Source organism: Hippoglossus hippoglossus, chromosome 5 (assembly GCF_009819705.1).
Source record: "Hippoglossus hippoglossus isolate fHipHip1 chromosome 5, fHipHip1.pri, whole genome shotgun sequence".
NCBI lineage: Eukaryota > Metazoa > Chordata > Actinopteri > Pleuronectiformes > Pleuronectidae > Hippoglossus > Hippoglossus hippoglossus.
Window position 1 is genome coordinate 11,911,042 of NC_047155.1, and position 12,789 is coordinate 11,923,830.

At 42.6% G+C, this 12,789-nt stretch overlaps 1 protein-coding gene across 3 annotated transcripts; it reads left to right on the forward strand.

Moving 5' to 3' along the window:
- The first annotated feature begins 1,258 nt into the window (after positions 1-1,258).
- brpf3a (bromodomain and PHD finger containing, 3a) lies at positions 1,259-11,897 on the forward strand. 3 transcript variants are annotated; one of them, XM_034585537.1, is made up of 13 exons: positions 1,259-1,933; positions 3,220-4,743; positions 4,866-5,022; positions 6,653-6,784; positions 7,731-7,859; positions 7,972-8,284; positions 8,366-8,698; positions 9,092-9,646; positions 9,729-9,786; positions 10,285-10,373; positions 10,594-10,691; positions 10,830-10,984; positions 11,083-11,897. In XM_034585537.1, exons 2-13 carry the CDS (start codon positions 3,239-3,241, stop codon positions 11,264-11,266), a joined length of 3,708 nt encoding a protein of 1,235 aa, XP_034441428.1. In that variant the 5' UTR covers positions 1,259-1,933; positions 3,220-3,238; the 3' UTR covers positions 11,267-11,897. The 3 variants fall into 3 exon arrangements, with proteins under 3 accessions (XP_034441428.1, XP_034441430.1, XP_034441429.1); XM_034585539.1 differs by having other exon boundaries at positions 10,618-10,691; XM_034585538.1 differs by having other exon boundaries at positions 7,972-8,269.
- Positions 11,898-12,789: the final 892 nt, after the last annotated feature.

Below are 12,789 nucleotides of genomic sequence, written 5' to 3' on the forward strand. Positions count from 1 at the left end.
TGGCACACGATCATCTTGTAATTTGAATAAGTGCATCTTCTCCTGCCAGTGGCTGAAGTTAATTTAGCAAAAATCCTTGTTGGCTTTGATAGGCCTCACACCCACAACATCCTGCGGTCATATCTAGAGATACTGAACCATGAGGTCACAAAATATACGGCAGTTAATGGAAGATTTTTTTATCAACCCATTTAACGTAAGTATAAGTAATTAATGTGCATGGTGAATGTAATGCAGGGCCAGAGACAGGGTTTGAGAAATTCTGAATCCTCATTATATTTTATTATTGGTTTAACTGATCAGTTATGCTTTTTTGTAGATGTTTATGACCTCAACTCTTCTTCAACGGATTCTGCACACATACATTAAATCACCTACACATTCACATTTAATTGATTGTTTTATTATTTTAATATTTTCATTAAATCCACCTTTAAAGAGACATCAACATTGAACTCATCCTGTAAGGCCGTTAAAATCCAGAAGTCCTACTGATGGGACATGATCTCATTGTCATGATGTAACATAGTAAAAGAAGAGTAATGCTAAATCAATTTGATATGTGTAACTTTGGTTCACAGGCTCTCTGTGCGTCCGTACACGCAGTGACAAACTTATCGCTTACAGATTTATCAGCGGAGGGAGATGGATCTGTATAGAGAGGCAAGTGGCTGTTGTCAGATCCATGAAGCTACTGGGTTGATATAGATCCAACAGATTCTCTTCTATTATAACTGAGAAAACTCCATACACAGGGGAAGACATACAATTACAGGCCTCAGATAAACTAGCAAGTGGACAAGAGGTGAAACAGTTAGTCTACTAATTGGTTAGTTAACCAATATAAAATTAATCTGTAAATATTCTAATAATTACTTTATTTTCTTCTTCATTTTCGAGCGAAACCATCATAGATTCACTGCTTTCGGGTCCTGAAATTGAGAATATAAGAACTTACTTTTATTGTAATAGCAAATATATATATATACAAACAATTTGAGTATTTCATTTTGGGCTCTGGGAAGTTAGAGCCAAAAGTCTCCAAAAAAAAAGGGTATTTTTAAAATATTTTCTGAAAAATGCTAAAAAAACAATCAATTAGTTTAGAAAATAAATAATCAATACATTAAACAGTAATGTAAATAATTTAGCTGCAGCCCCCTGCAACATGCTTTACATCTCAATATAGAGTAATAAATATGGAAGAATGTAAGAGATAAATGAAATGTTACATGAAGAAAGTTGTTTTATGTGTGTTAAAAATATTTTAAAAAATCAAGCACTAGCATCTGATGATTATTTTATTAATATCATGAAGTTATGACCCGTGGATCTTATGAGCTCTAAGTTTGAGATGGTGTCACGTGTTTCCCTCGCAGGTGTGTAACAGGTACAATCTGGGGTCTGGGGGAAATGATGGTGGAGCCACAGGGCGCGGAATATATGCACCGTTGCTTTTCTCCTCGCTTCTTTCTCTGATGAACTCCAAACCGAGTGCGATGACTTCGGTTTATCACTTTGACCAATCAGAGCTCGGTGCGCGTTGCCTGCGCTGAGAGGCGGCGGCCTCTCATTGGCCGAGGTGTTTTTTTCTCCAAAGGGGCGTATTTTTCAAGCCATCTTGACTGAATATTTAGCCTCATCCAAGGTCCATTAATTCGATATCTTCGGGATTTCGCTGCCCACAAGTTGACCACCGACATCATTTGAAAGGTGGAAAGCACAGCCATGACACCGGCTCGACTCCGGGTGTGTGGCCGGAGTCACGGCGGAGGAGCGGGGCGCTGAAGATGACGCTGTCGCTCCCGAAATGACCGGCTAGCTAAGCTAAGGGCTAGCATGTCCGCCTCGGCTGTCGCGTCTCTCTAGCTGACAGCAAGCTAAGTGCAGTAGTTCACTTTGCCACTCGCAGCGCCGAGGACCGCGTCACAAGGTAAAAACCACTCTGCTGTTTTATTGTCATTTCAGCTTTGCCCGGAAATTCTGCCGTTTGCTTTCACGACTTGAGTTCGTCCTGTCCGACCGAGTAACGTTATCACATCGGCCGGAGACCGTCGTCTTTTCGCAGGACTCAGCACAAAGCGCAGCCCGACACGCAGCACATCGTCAGTGCGGGGAGCTGACGTGTATGTGCGGTTAATATCTGCGTGTGGTTCACCGTGCACCGTGTGGAGCGGCTCTCTGGCTGCGTTTAGCATTTGTAATTGGGCTGCTAATCAACTTGCAGTACAAACGTTGTCTGTGCTGTTGTGAGTCTAAAATGGCTGACAGATGTTAGATACTCGGCTTGGTATTTAGCGCTCTGCAACCGAACTATGCACAGCAACAGGGGAGGGGACAAATAGAGGATGCCGCCGTTTGATTGGCTCCGGAGAAATGTGGCAGCGTCACGGAGTCCCGGGTGGACCAATAGGGGGAGAGCTGAGCCGCACGAACGCAAGCAGTGCAAATGAGTGAAGCTGTGTTTGTGCAGAAAGAGGACTTGAGGTAACAGACTGTGTTTATTACAGAGGCACCGCAGCTGACCCCCTCGTGTCCAGGAACAACACAAATTAATACATCTCGTCAGAATTGCTAAATCACACGTCACTTTTCAGCAGCAGTGCAGGGATATGATAAATCAGGTTAAAACAATAACTTCATTATAGGCCCATAGAAGAATATACAACAACTTTAAACATGATAAAATATAATTTGTAGTTTACGAGAAGTGATTTGATAACGTAAGAATGTTTTAATTGCAACATTTTAATCACTGACAGCTTCTCTCCTTAATCGCAGTAGCATTTATTATATTAACAATAATAATAACTAAATATTTTTGTAGACTTTTCAAAACAAAAGCACCAAAGTGCTGCACAACAAGAAAACAAATGGCAAAAATATATATAATGCAAGACAACAGAAAACAAATGGTTAAAATGCAGAAGGAATTACATAAGTAATTGAAAAAATAATGATAGAGAAAAAAGAACAATAATATCCTGCTCCCCCCCCAAAGTAAATTCAGCAAAATGTATATGTTAGGGAACATACAAACATATACTTTAAAAAATAAAAAAACCTTTATTAGCTATATCTGTAATACCAAATTAAGTCTTAACACTACAAAGATTACAGTCCCTCTGGTTTCTATCCATGTTTTTATAATGTCATTTTTACATTACAGTAACTGTTTTCCACAAAGTCACTGCATACATTTTTTTCCTTATTTGTCAGGGAGCTGGTGTAAACTCCCATGCGGAAGGTGAGCAGGTGGGAATGTGAGACAGTTGTTCGCGGACTCAACATGGGTAGGGGTCGAGGTAGAGGAAGAGGAAGGGGCAGGGGGTCGTCTGGCCAGCTACGGCCCCCATCGCCCTACAGACTGCAGCTCTCTCCGTCCAGGGAGACTTTGACATACGCTCAGGCTCAGAAAATAGTGGAGGTGGACCTAGAAGGGAGGCTCCATCGGATTCACATCACAGATCCTCTGCCAGTTATAACCGAGGATGAGATGACAGCCCAGGACATAACTGAGTGCAACAGTAATAAGGAGAACAGTGAGCAAATGCAGAGTAAAACCAGGTCATGGAAGAAACCCACAAACAGTAAGAGCAAGAAGAGCGGTAAAAATACAACTCACCAGAACCAGCGGTCTGGCTCCCAGCACACAGGAGCTACTAATTCCCTCCAGCACCCATCCAACCAAAGCCCCCTACCTGAGCCCACCTTCCGTGTGCTGAGTTCAGTTCACCCCTCAGAGGCACCTCCTCTTCCCGCAGCGTATTACCGTTTCATAGAGAAGTCTTTAGAGGAACAGGACAGTGTGGCTGAGTATGATATGGACGAGGAAGACCTGGCCTGGCTGGAGATGGTGAACCAAAAGAGGGTGTGTGACGGTCACGCCTCAGTACCTCCAGACACGTTTGAGCTGCTGATCGACCGTCTGGAGAGGGAGTCAATCCTGGAGTCCCGCAGCCAAGCTCTGTCCCAGAGTGCGGTCGATGAGGATGCATTCTGCTGCGTCTGCCTGGATGACGAGTGTCTCAACAGTAACGTCATCCTGTTCTGTGACATCTGCAACTTGGCTGTCCACCAGGAGTGTTACGGTGTGCCCTACGTACCTGAGGGCCAGTGGCTGTGCCGCTGCTGCCTGCAGTCCCCTTCCCGTCCTGTAGACTGTGTGCTCTGTCCCAACCGAGGAGGTGCCTTCAAACAGACGAGTGATGGGCGTTGGGCCCACGTTGTCTGTGCCATATGGATCCCAGAGGTGTGCTTTGCCAACACAGTATTTTTGGAGCCTGTTGAGGGCGTCAAAAACATCCCTACTGCTCGCTGGAAGCTCACCTGCTACCTGTGCAAGCAGAAAGGCAGAGGAGCGTCTATTCAGTGCCACAAAGCCAACTGTTACAGGGCTTTTCACGTCACCTGCGCCCAGAAGGCCGGCCTCTTTATGAAGATAGACCCAGTCCGCGAAACGGGCATCAACGGTACCACCTTCTCTGTGAAGAAGACTGCTTTCTGTGAGCATCACTCGCCCGTTGGGTTTCGGCGGGATGGGTCAGGAGACGAGTCGGTTGAAGGAAGACTGGTGGGGGGCAGAGGGAACCGGGGTCAAAGGTCATATACTCAGAGCCCACCTTCACCGACGAACAAGAAGGCTACCAAAGGCCAGAAGAAGAAGAATACAAAAAGGTCCGGTGGGTCGACACGTCGCTCAAATGTGCCTGTGCTGCTCGTGCCTCAGATCCCTTCTCACAGGTGAGACATTTACATATTGGGAGAATTCATATTAATAGTTTGATTCACGTCATCTCAAGTTAGCGTCATGACCACCAGTGTTGCCACATAGGTTTTAATGTGCAACTGTTACATCTCCACAGACTGAACAAGATCTGCACAGGAGTTGAAGTCCAGAGAAAGACTCAGTTCATGCAGAGGCTTCATAACTACTGGTTACTAAAACGACAGTCGCGGAATGGGATGCCTTTAATACGCCGACTTCACTCCCATCTGCAGACCCAGAAGCCAACAGAACAGGTGAGGAGAGAGATTATTGCTTAAAAGTAAAATCACTGCAGTTGTAGCACAGTTATATGCTGTATATGTGTATGTATGTATGTATGTATATATATGTATATGTATATGTGTATATATATATATATACATACATACATACATACATACATACATACATACATACATACATACATTCGACATCCGATCACTCAGACTACATTCGGAGGTGGTGTGGGACACATATGGCCACATTCTCTGAGCTGTGTGAATGTGAAAATGTCATGGGCCACATTGACAGACCGCCCACTCAGCTGACATCCTCAGACCTGCTACAGTTTCACCATGAAACAATCATATTTTTACAGTTCTCAGTATTTCACATTCATTGATTTCAGTTAAACTTGTTGGGGGAAAAAATCTGAAATGATGTACATGTGTATTTGTATATGAAGCGGAGAAGTGAGATGCTATCACAAGGGGTCACGGGAGACGCATGGAGAAGCATTCTATTGTTCAGGTGTGAACCTACGTATTATGAGCTGTCCGCTTGTGATTGGATCACTCAAAATGGTTATCAATACCTGTTCTGAATAGGGCCTTTGTCACATTTCTCTGATTTTTGCACAACTCATCGATTTGCGTGGATCCTCCATGCCACGCGGCCGCCCTCACGCACAAACTAGCACTGGGAAAATCCTACAAAAGCTGTGGCAATAAATATATTAATTTTTTTATTATCTTCGGCAGGCAGGCAAACCTTTGCATAATACTGGCCCTCTGGGCTCACCCCTCCGTCACCCGAGTCTTGCACATTTTGGTGTGCATTTATACACAATAGAACGTCAGGATTTCTGAGAACGAATAAAATCTGTTCAGAACACAATGTTACTCATGGCGCTCACACCATGTTTGTAATCTCACACACTGAATTCAAGCATAAGCCCAGACATCACACTTCGCCATAGCTGATTCAAATAGATGGCAAGCTTCCACACAAGCCTTCACTGTTCTCTCTTTGATGTAGACCTCTCACTGTCACAGAGGGCGACAGTGTAGCTGTTGGTGTTGGTGTTAAAGGGCCAATAAGTGGAATTTGTGGGGTTCTATTGACAGAAAAAAAGGTATTTCTGTCTATCCATTGCACTGTCATGAATTCACTATTATGTGCCTCTGCAGAGTGCTCTTAATTTGAAATAACAGAGACAGGAAGTTAAGTCACGGTCAAGGTGACCAAGTCTATGCAGCTGCAGACCAGAGGGAGAGACAAGGTGAGAAGACAAAAAGAAAGAGGAGAAGGGTAGATTTAACCATCTAACCATAACATTAAAAATTAAGTTAGATATATTTTGACTACCTATTGATAATATCTCTGACAGCCAGCGTACTATGTGTGCATAGCACCCATGTGGGGTTGTGACTGCTGGACCCTTCATTAACCTCACTGCTAGATGCCATTAAATCCTACACACTTGTCCTTTAATCTATTTTCCACTCATTTACTATGCCCAGTGATGCTGTTTAAACCAACAAATACAGGTAAAACCAAGATTTATCCACAGTGTTTTAGATAAAATGGTCATTGTAATAGCTTTCAGTGAATCCATTCTGAATCTGAAGCCTGATATCTTTGTCCTCATTCCTTTATGTCCAGAGGGAGCCTGACGAAAAGCTGTGTGCTGCAAGAGAGGAGCTTCGATACTGGCAAAAGTTGAGGCAGGACCTGGAAAGAGCCAGACTTCTGGTGGAGCTGATCCGCAAGAGAGAGAGGCTAAAGAGAGAACAGGTGCGAGAACAGAGGAAGTGTGGGGCTCGAGACATGCTATAATTATTTAGGGCACTTTTATAACACTCCTGTCAGCATTGGCACTCACAAACATCTGGGAAAGCTGCAACAATCAAGACATGCACTGAACTCCAGACATTTTCCTGAAATGGGCTGTATCTGAAAACACAAATGCCCAAGTCCGTTCCTCTGGACTTTTTTACAAAACAGTCCCCCTAGTAAAACATTTCAGAGTAAGTGAGCCCATGAAGCAGGAAAATGTCTGGAATATATCCAGCGAGCGAGTGAGCATGTAGATGACGTTGCAAAAGACGTGATTCGACACAAAACTGGAAGAGTACAAATATCTCAGGATTGAAAAGAGTTGCCATTCACGTAGAAGACGCCAACTAAGTTGTCAATTTGGAAAAACAATTGGGTTCAAGAGCATTTGGTGATAAGGGACGACTGCGGTGTCCATGTGCTGGAAACAAAAATGCAGCAGAAGTTGTACGCCATGCACGATCCAGCCGGCAGCCTTCGTCTGAACGTCCTTGACATTTCCCTGTTATTGTGACAGCCTGATAGTCTGTGTCAGACAAATATTTGGAAAATTGGGGCCAGACATTTTCAGGAGTTCATGTCTGAAAACGGGTCTGGTCAATTGATTGTCACTTGTCAAATGTGACTATTTGGTCATCTATGATAATCCTCGTGATCGACTATCGTGCAACACATAATTGTTAAGTGCTCAAGATTTTCCCTTGGGCTTTGAGATTGTTTGGTGAACAAGATGATGACTCATTTAATTGAGTAAATACCAGGCAGATGAATTCATAATGAAAATAAATGTGAGAGGCAACTGTATTCTCAGCTCTCTTCAGTATTCGTCATTCATTTAAACCTGTTAAGAGTGACCTTGTCTTTCCTCTGCTCTCCCCTGTGTGATCACATCATCCTTCTCCAGATGAAAATTCAGCAGGCTGCCCTTGAGCTGAAGTTGACCCCAGCGCTGATGCTTCTCCGATCCACCTTGGACCAACTGCAAGAGAAGGACACGGCCAAAATCTTCTGTGAGCCTGTCAATCTTTCAGAGGTTGGTGCAGTTTGAAAACAGTCTTCATAAATATACACTTTTCACTCAGCAGCATATGTACTTTAGCTTTATTATGACTCCGCTAATATCCTGATTACAATGATTCACTGAGGTCCCAGATTACTTGGAGTTTGTTTCCCAACCCATGGACTTCTCCACCATGCGCACCAAACTGGAGGGACACGGCTACTGCTCCATCATGGACCTGGAGAGGGACTTTGAACTGATGATTTCCAACTGCCTCAAGTACAACTCCAAGGACACCATGTTTCACAAGATGGCTTTACAGCTGCGGGAGGTGGGCGGAGCCGTCCTCCGCCACGCCCACAGGCAGTCTCAGAGCATTGGTCTCGACCCCAACACTGGCATGCATCTCCCAGAGGCGCCGAACAAACATGGCTTCTGTCACTGTACGTGGGATGATGGTGAGTTAAGAATGACAACTAGAATTTTCTTAATGAATTTAACCAACATGCCTAGTGTATTTTATGTTTTTTTCCCCTCAGTGGACCCTCTCCTGGACCCAGAGAACCGACTGCACTTAACGACAGACGAGCAGCTGAAGGCCTTGCTGGACAAACTCGACATGGTTTCATCCATGCGTACCAGCGGTGGCCGAACCAAACGAATCCGGCTGCTGCGCCGAGAGATTAACACTATCAGACAGAAAATGAACCAGCAGCAAAGTACTCAGTGTGTGAATGGTAATGACAAGGATGATGAAGGACCAGATGACGAGGGGGAGGAAGAGGAGGAGGAGGAGGAGAAAGAAAAGAAATCAGAGAAGACGGATGTTGTGGATAATGGACATTTGACTGCAGTGTCAAACTCTGTGACTGGTAAGATTACTTTTACTATGTATTATTCAGTTGCTTTACTCTAATTCAATTTTTGATTTAACTAATTTAACTTCACTGTAAATAATTTATGATTTGTGCTGCAGCTTAAAATATTTTTTATTATTGATTAATCTGCTTAAGATTCATGATTAATGGATCAATCATTGAGTCAATTACATGTAAAATGGTGAAGAATGCCCATTTTAGTTTCCCTGAGTCCAATGTGATGTCTTAAAAAGTCTATATCTGATACAAAAACCCAAAGAAATTCTATTACAGTGATAAAAAGAGAGAAACACAGCCAGTCAGTAAATTTTGGAAGATAAGTCCACTAATCATATTTAACATATTAACGTGTATTTATGATCCTGAATGAATTTCTCTTCCACCCAGATGACTCTCCACCTGTGCTGGAACTTACTTGCCCGGTGTCATCACCACTGCCGGGAGATGCTCCTCTCGAGCCTCCTGTTCTGGGTATTGTGACTGGAGGGCGAAGGTCACCCGGGCGCTCCTTCAAGCGTCAGAGGTCATCCCGCAGTGGGAGCAAAAGCCAAGGTGAAGACGAGGCTGAGGTCGGTGAAACGCCATCTTCACAACAAGAGGCCGTTCACGAGGTTACGCCGCTGGGATCGCCCCCGACTCTGCCTTTGGCCGGAGTTGGTCGTCGTACATCTGTTTTGTTCAAGAAAGCTAAAAATGGGTCACGGATGGCTAAAAACAAGTCCCCGCTGCAGCAGAATGGGAAAACAGCTGACAGTAAAACTAATGGGCTGGAGAGCACCTCTGCTCGTCCAAAATCACCCAGTGTGACAAACATCACAGCTTTACCTCCCACTCCAAACCCCTCCCCTGCACCTCCCTCTCCCTCTGCACACCACCTGAGGTCCAGAGGCTTCAGCCCAGAGACTGAAGCAGACAAACTCCCTCCACCACCCAAAGAATCAGGTAGTGACACAATATACCATTTAAATCCTGAAAGAGATTGTTGAGTCCATGTTAGTCATGATGTAATTTGTGTTTGCGCCAGGTCTCACAAATGGAAAACACACCTCTGCAGACCATGATGATGACGACCAAAAATTAAAGTGAGTATGCATAATTGTGCATAATTGGTGTTGGTGTTGAATTATAGCTTCACCTAACAAATAAATGGACAGGGGTGAAAACATAACCTCCTTGGAAACGCTAATTAACACCTGACTGCTACTCGACTGTTATGTGACACTCAAAGAAAACCCACTGTACAATATCAGCTCAGCACCAAACGATAGACGGACAAAGATGGCAACTAGCTGGTGAACATAGTGGACCATTCAGGAGCAAGAGAGCCTCGCATTTCACTAATAAGTTGGAGAAGACCAAACCTGATTGAAAAGTAGACTTGAAATCATCAGGTGGACACAAGCAAATTAATATTCTGTTGCTCTGTATCTGCTGGAGATGCAACAAAAACTGAAAAGTATAACTGTTGCTTTCTGATTTTTCACTGATGTCGCTTAGTTCCTGAATTTTTTTTTATCACAGGTTAAAGTCCTCCACCTCTCTGACCTTCTCTCTCTCTGTCTCTCTCGTACTGTTTACAGCTGTAGTGTCTCCCCACCCAAACGTAGTCGGGGTAAACCTGCACTGGCTAAAGTCCCGAGCAGTGAGAATGGAGACATCTCTGGGTCTGGTGTGTATCAAGACAGGATAATCAAATTACAGTGAAAAGCCTCTGTTTCTGTGTGTTTATTGGAGGCATAATGCTAAAAACATACACACACAACAAAAAAAGTTACAAATACAAATTTACAATTTTGGTGACCAGTTCAGTGTAGTTCAGTTTTCAGTTTGGGCTCAAGAGCTGTCATGAATACAAATTAATTGGATCTATTGGAATATCCTGTTCACAGGAAAGTCTACACTTCTGTCTTTAGATAGTGAGACAGAGCTCGCACCACTGGACCTAGTTTGGGCCAAATGCAGAGGATATCCGTCATATCCAGCAATGGTGAGAATGGATTCACTCTTTTTCTTTAAGGTTTCCATACAAAGCCTTTTTTGACTTGTCTCAGAGTTCGTTGCTGGCTATATAAGGGCATATTTTTCAAAGTGCTGTAACTGACAGAATTCACTGTTGGATTTACAGATTGTCGACCCCGACATGCCGCAGGAAGGGCTTCTTCACAACGGCATCCCCATTCCAGTGCCTCCTGTGGAGGTGCTTAAACTGGGCGAGTGGAGACAAACGGACGAAGGCGAGAAGCTTTTCTTGGTGCTCTTCTTCGACACCAAAAGAACGTGGTAAGTTCCCGACGGGCACGATAAAGCTCCTGCTGAATTTCACAACAATCCAAGTCCTGTCCTGCTGACTTTGAAAATTGTCCCTTTTCAATTTTCAGGCAATGGCTCCCTCGTGACAAGCTACTGTCGCTGGGGATGGACGACACTGTCGACAAGTTGCGCTTAATGGAAGGCAAGAAACCCAGTGTCCGCAAGTCTGTACACACTGCGTATGACCGGGCCATAGTACATTTAAACCACGTGAGAGGAAATCTTAACTTCACTCCCTCCAATTTTATATAAATTTTATCTGAAACATTTTTATCATCTGAAACAGGCTGCCTGGTTAAACATTTAGAAGCTTCATCAGTGCTCTTAAAGGGTGAGAAAGTAAATTATCAACAGTTTCAACCACGTTTTTTGGTATTTGAAGGTTTTCTGTATAAAACTGATGCTCTGGTTTTTAAAATGGAGAGAAAAAGTGCTTGAACACATTTTGTAGATGAAATTGTTCGTTTATTCACATCCGTTTGTTTTTTTTGTAAAGGTTTTACACAACCACTGTTGCTATGTGTTCATATAAAGTTTTTATTTTAGGCCAAAGTGAGTCAAGAGAAGTGTAAATATTTACTCATCAAAGGGATTGTCTAGATTCAATATGTATTTAGATTGTACTTGCCATAGAAATGTCACTTTGTTTATTGAAGAGTGAAAGTCCCACTTTATGTTCACGTCATATCTGGACTCTACGGATGAAATGTTAAAATTGAGTTGTCTAAGTGGTACTGGAAATTATTAAAAAAAACTATTTAATATAACTAGTATTTTCCAAATTGATGCAAAAGGCCAGAAACTTAACAAACTATTGTTTAGTTTACACACTCAAAAAACAATTATACTGTATAATAGTAACTTGTTTGGAAGGCATGTTGCCCTAAAAATGATAATTACACTGCCATGTTTGAGCTTTTCAGAAAATGGATTAGAGGTGAAATCATTTAAAGTTGACGCTACATGCATCCCCCTTTGAAGTGTTTCTGCTCTCTTCAATGATTATTTTTATCCCCTTAACTTAAAAAAAAGAAATCAATACTTCGAATTATCGCTGTATTGAGTCTTACTGTAGTTAGTGTTTTACTTAAGGTTGTTTTTTATTTATATTTATTTCAGAATTTTCTCCTTTTATTGGTTTTGTCACGGTTCGTATAAACAATGAAAACACTCTTACGGGATTTAGAGTGAACTCTTAATCTCTCTGAGTATCAAACTAAAACATAAAGTTCAGCACATACAAGGACCAATAGAATAAAGAAATGAAAAGGTGCACAAGAGAAAAGGAAATGTTTCAATTTGAGCAGAATATTTTCAAAGTATGCTAAGATTGAAGAATTGGTATTGACCCTGAATTAAAATCTGAAGTGAAGCTTGGCTGGTTCAACTCTTACAATAAGTTTTTGTTGTGTGCACATTTTTCTCAACAATTCTGAGAACTGCAGATACATTAAATGTATTCAGGTTCGTAGACGTAAAGATACATTTTGGGGAAATATCTCCCAGTGCAAACATTGTTGAACTTGCAGTCCAGCTATGATGTGTTGTGGGTGGGACTTGAGAGGTTTTTACTTATTTTTCCATATTGTGAAACTGTATATTGATACTAGAATGTTGGAAAACCCGGTGCAGCTACTTGGTTCTTTAGGATGTGACGCCACTACGGAGGTGAAGCTGATTATCTGTGGTTATCCTAACAAAGTCTATTGCAATCACCCAATGAAGAATTTGCAATTGTTTTTTATTTTTGCAAATCTGGCTGAAATGACTTGAAA

Coding starts and splice junctions, on each gene's coding strand:
- brpf3a (XM_034585537.1), top strand. CDS start 3,239: ATGCGGAAGGTGAGCAGGTGGGAATGTGAGACAGTTGTTCGCGGACTC. Junction 4,744..4,865: donor CCTCAGATCCCTTCTCACAG/GTGAGACATTTA, acceptor ACATCTCCACAG/ACTGAACAAGATCTGCACAG. Junction 10,985..11,082: donor TTCGACACCAAAAGAACGTG/GTAAGTTCCCGA, acceptor TTCAATTTTCAG/GCAATGGCTCCCTCGTGACA.